The sequence below is a fragment of the Papilio machaon genome, chromosome 3 (genome assembly GCF_912999745.1).
Source record: "Papilio machaon chromosome 3, ilPapMach1.1, whole genome shotgun sequence".
Taxonomy (NCBI): Eukaryota; Metazoa; Arthropoda; class Insecta; order Lepidoptera; family Papilionidae; genus Papilio; species Papilio machaon.
The window spans coordinates 10,392,960-10,396,616 of NC_059988.1; the positions used below are offsets into that span (position 1 = coordinate 10,392,960).

The 3,657-nt window shown below is 57.4% G+C and overlaps 1 protein-coding gene across 1 annotated transcript; it reads left to right on the forward strand.

The window, feature by feature from the left end:
- The first annotated feature begins 883 nt into the window (after positions 1-883).
- On the forward strand, positions 884-3,046 carry LOC123723563 (spermatogenesis-associated protein 21-like). Its single transcript, XM_045686661.1, has one exon. It carries the CDS (start codon positions 884-886, stop codon positions 3,044-3,046), a length of 2,163 nt encoding a protein of 720 aa, XP_045542617.1.
- Positions 3,047-3,657: the final 611 nt, after the last annotated feature.

A 3,657-nucleotide genomic window follows, 5' to 3' on the forward strand; every position in this document is an offset into this window, starting at 1 on the left:
TTAGGTTAGGTTAGGTTAGGTTAGGTTAGGTTAGGTTAGGTTAGGTTAGGTTAGGTTAGGTTAGGTTAGGTTAGGTTAGGTTAGGTTAGGTTAGGTTAGGTTAGGTTAGGTTAGGTTAGGTTAGGTTAGGTTAGGTTAGGTTAGGTTAGGTTAGGTTAGGTTAGGTTAGGTTAGGTTAGGTTAGGTTAGGTTAGGTTAGGTTAGGTTAGGTTAGGTTAGGTTAGGTTAGGTTAGGTTAGGTTAGGTTAGGTTAGGTTAGGTTAGGTTAGGTTAGGTTAGGTTAGGTTAGGTTAGGTTAGGTTAGGTTAGGTTAATCGCGCGCCGGTTGCCGTACCGTGTGCATCGCTTCCGTGTCGCTCCGCATTTAAAATTCGATAAATGTGGTAAAAAGTGAGGTGATATACCAGTGTTATACATCGGGAGATGCGCCTCGGCGAGACGCATCCAGTGATATATAACACATAGTGGGCAGAGACCAAAATAGTTAAGTTTTTAGTGTTTTAGTGTTTTAACGGTTATTTCGGGCGTGGCACTTTTTCGTCAAAGTCTAAAAAGTGCTTCGATTTCGACGTGTGATATATCGGGAGATGCGTCTCAGTGAGACAAATCGACCGATATAGTTTTTAGTGTGGATAGAGACCAAATTAGTTAAGTTTTTAGTGTTTAAGTGTTGTAACGGTCGTTTTGGGCGTGGCACTTTTACGACAAATTCCAAAAAGTGTTCCGATTTCGACGTGTGATATACCGGGAGATGCGTCTCAGCGAGACAAATCGACCGGTATAGTTTTTAGGGTGGACAGAGACCAAATAGTTTAGTTTTTTAGTGTTTAAGTGCGTATCTTAGTGTTTGTAGAACTTTACTTATGGAAAGTCTACTATCGCTATGAGCGACCAAAACAAAGTGGCTTACGACATGGGCGAGGACACCTCCATGTCGGACTACACGTGCTCAGAGGACGAGGGCGCCTCCGGGCGCCGGCTGGGAGCCGCGGGCGCCGCGTGCACCGAGGACGCCGCAAGGCAAAATAAGGGAGGTAAGCCGCGGTCAGCGGGCTTGACATTAAGGTACCGAACGGGAACGACCCATAAACGGCCGTTGGCCGCCACATCCGCGGATGAGGACGCCCCGGCCGTGGCGCATAAAGTGGCCTCCTCTTCGACGAGGGGCCGCGTTAGGCGCCCGGTAGGGGTTTACAGCTTCCTCAAGGAGGCAAAAGACTACTTAGCTGATGGGGGGGATAGTGAGGGGGAGGACCCCGATCCAAGTTACCGCCCTCGCGGGAGGATAGCGAGCCCCATAGTGGCTTCAGCAAAAGCCTCTGACGACGGGACCACCGACGCCCTATCCAGGGGCACGGTCGAGGCCCTCGCCGAGGAGGCTCTAAAAAGTGTAGAAAAGATAAAGGAGGAAATTAAGAAGAGCGGCCACCTAAAGGGTACCGTGTGGGGGCAAATCAACCGGGCCACTAAATGTGTTGTTGAAGCGGTCGAGGGCCTTCGCGACATAACGCCTGAAGAAGAACAGCGTAGGCTCCGCGCGGACAATGCTCGCCTCTCAAGGGAGCTGGATATTGTCCGCAACGAGCTGCGTGCCTTCAAACAGGCGTACGTGGAGTCGCAGCGGAAGTCCGCTGCAGCCCCGAGAGAAGCGACAGGGCCCCAGCAGCCCAACTTTGAGGAGGTGCTCAGATGCGCCATGGAGGAGATGAAGGGGCAACTCCTACAGTCGGTAGGCGGGATGATCAATGCCCGCCTACAAGACCTGGAGATGCGCCTTCCTCCGGAGCCCGTCATGAGGCCCCCTCTGCGTGCCGACCAACGGCAGCCGCCGCCGCCCCGTCACAAGTCCCGGTCGGGGCTCGTGGAGGGTGCCATGGAGGTGGATGGGGAAGCCCAGCCACCCCAGGCGCCCACACCCAGGGCGGTAAAGAAGGCGCCGAAGAAGGGCGCCGCAAAGCGGCCGACTGACCCCCCGCCTCCTCCTCCCTCCAAGGGAAAACAGGGGGCAGGACAGGCAGATGCGACCCCTCCCCCCCCAACCGCTGGAACAAGCGGAGAGGGGGAAGCCCAGACGGGGACTGCGGGCAACTCCTGGTCCGAGGTTGTCCGGCGGAAGAAGAGGGGAAATGCGGCTGTTGCTGCTAATTCCCCCCCCTCAGCCGGAACAACCCGGCAGATCGCCCCGGCCCCACCAAAGGCCGTTAAAATCGTTGCCCCAAAAACCGCGGCCATAGTGGTGACCCTCAAGAAAGGGGCCACCATGACCACCGCGGAAGGGGCCACGACTGATGCGAGATACACCGAGGTCTTGGCAAAGGCCAGGTCCTCGATTTCCCTGAGGGAATTCGGTTTGGAGTCGGTCAGGATCCGAACGAGCATGACCGGCTCCAAACTGATGGAGGTCGGGGGGACCACCCCCGAGGAAACCGCGGACCGTCTCGCCGCCGCCCTGGTGGAGGCAGTAGGCAGCTGGGCGGACATCACCCGCCCAACCAAAATGGCCGTCCTCAGGATCACCGGTCTGGATGACACGGTGACCACTGAGGAAGTGGCGGCCCAACTGGCATCGGTCGGCGGGTGTCCCCCCACCTCCATGAAAGTAGGTAATATCAGGCCGAGTTTCTGGGGCGGAGGCTCCGCCCTGGTCAAGTGCCCAGCGACTGCCGCTAAGGCAGTCGTGAAGGCGGGACGAGTGGCCATCGGATGGACGATGGCCACCGTCAAAGCAGTGGAGGCCCAGCCATTGCGTTGCTATAAATGCATGATGCTGGGCCACACTCGCGCTCTATGCCCAGCGGAGGCAGAGAACGGGCGTCTCTGCTTCCGCTGCGGCAGTGAAGGGCACAAGTCGGCAGAGTGCGAGGCCCCCTGCAAATGCACCGTGTGTGCAACGACGGGGCGCCCACACTCACATGTGATGGGGGGTGCCAAGTGCACACCCCCGTCGGTGAAGGGCAAAGCCCCGTCGTCGAGCAGAGTGCCTCGCACTCAGCCCCAACCGCACGGCAGCCGCAGGGCTGAAGAGGAAGAAATGCAGGTGTCCTAATGCCTAGACACCTGCATTTCGAAATTTTACAGACGAACACCAACCACTCTGCCCGCGCACAGGACCTGCTCATGCAGTGCCTGGCAGAGTGGAGAATTGCTGTTTCCGTCGTGGCTGAGCCCTACTTTGTCCCCCCCCAACCCAGTTGGTTCGGGGACACAGAGGGCTCAGTAGCCATAGTGGTGCCGCCATCGAGTCAGCAACACCTCTCCCTCAGGGAGAGAGGAGCTGGCTACGTGGCGGTCAACTGGGGAGAAGTAGTACTCATAGGAGTATACTTCTCCCCAAACAGGAACCTCCGGCAATTCGAGAGGTTCCTGGATGGCCTGGAGCCGGTTGTGCAGAGAGCATCACCGGCCCAGGTCATCGTGATGGGGGACCTCAACGCTAAGTGCGCAACGTGGGGGTCCTCCATCACTGACCTGAAAGGGGCGCTTCTCCGGGACTGGGCCGTCATGATCGGCTTAGTTCCGGAGAACCAAGGCAACGCCAACACGTGCGTGCGCCGACAAGGGGGATCAGTCGTGGACGTCACGTTCGCGACCCCCGGCATCGGTGCACGCATATCGTGTTGGCGTGTCCTTGAGGAGGTGGAGACCCTGTCCGATCAT

Coding starts and splice junctions, on each gene's coding strand:
- LOC123723563 (XM_045686661.1), top strand. CDS start 884: ATGAGCGACCAAAACAAAGTGGCTTACGACATGGGCGAGGACACCTCC.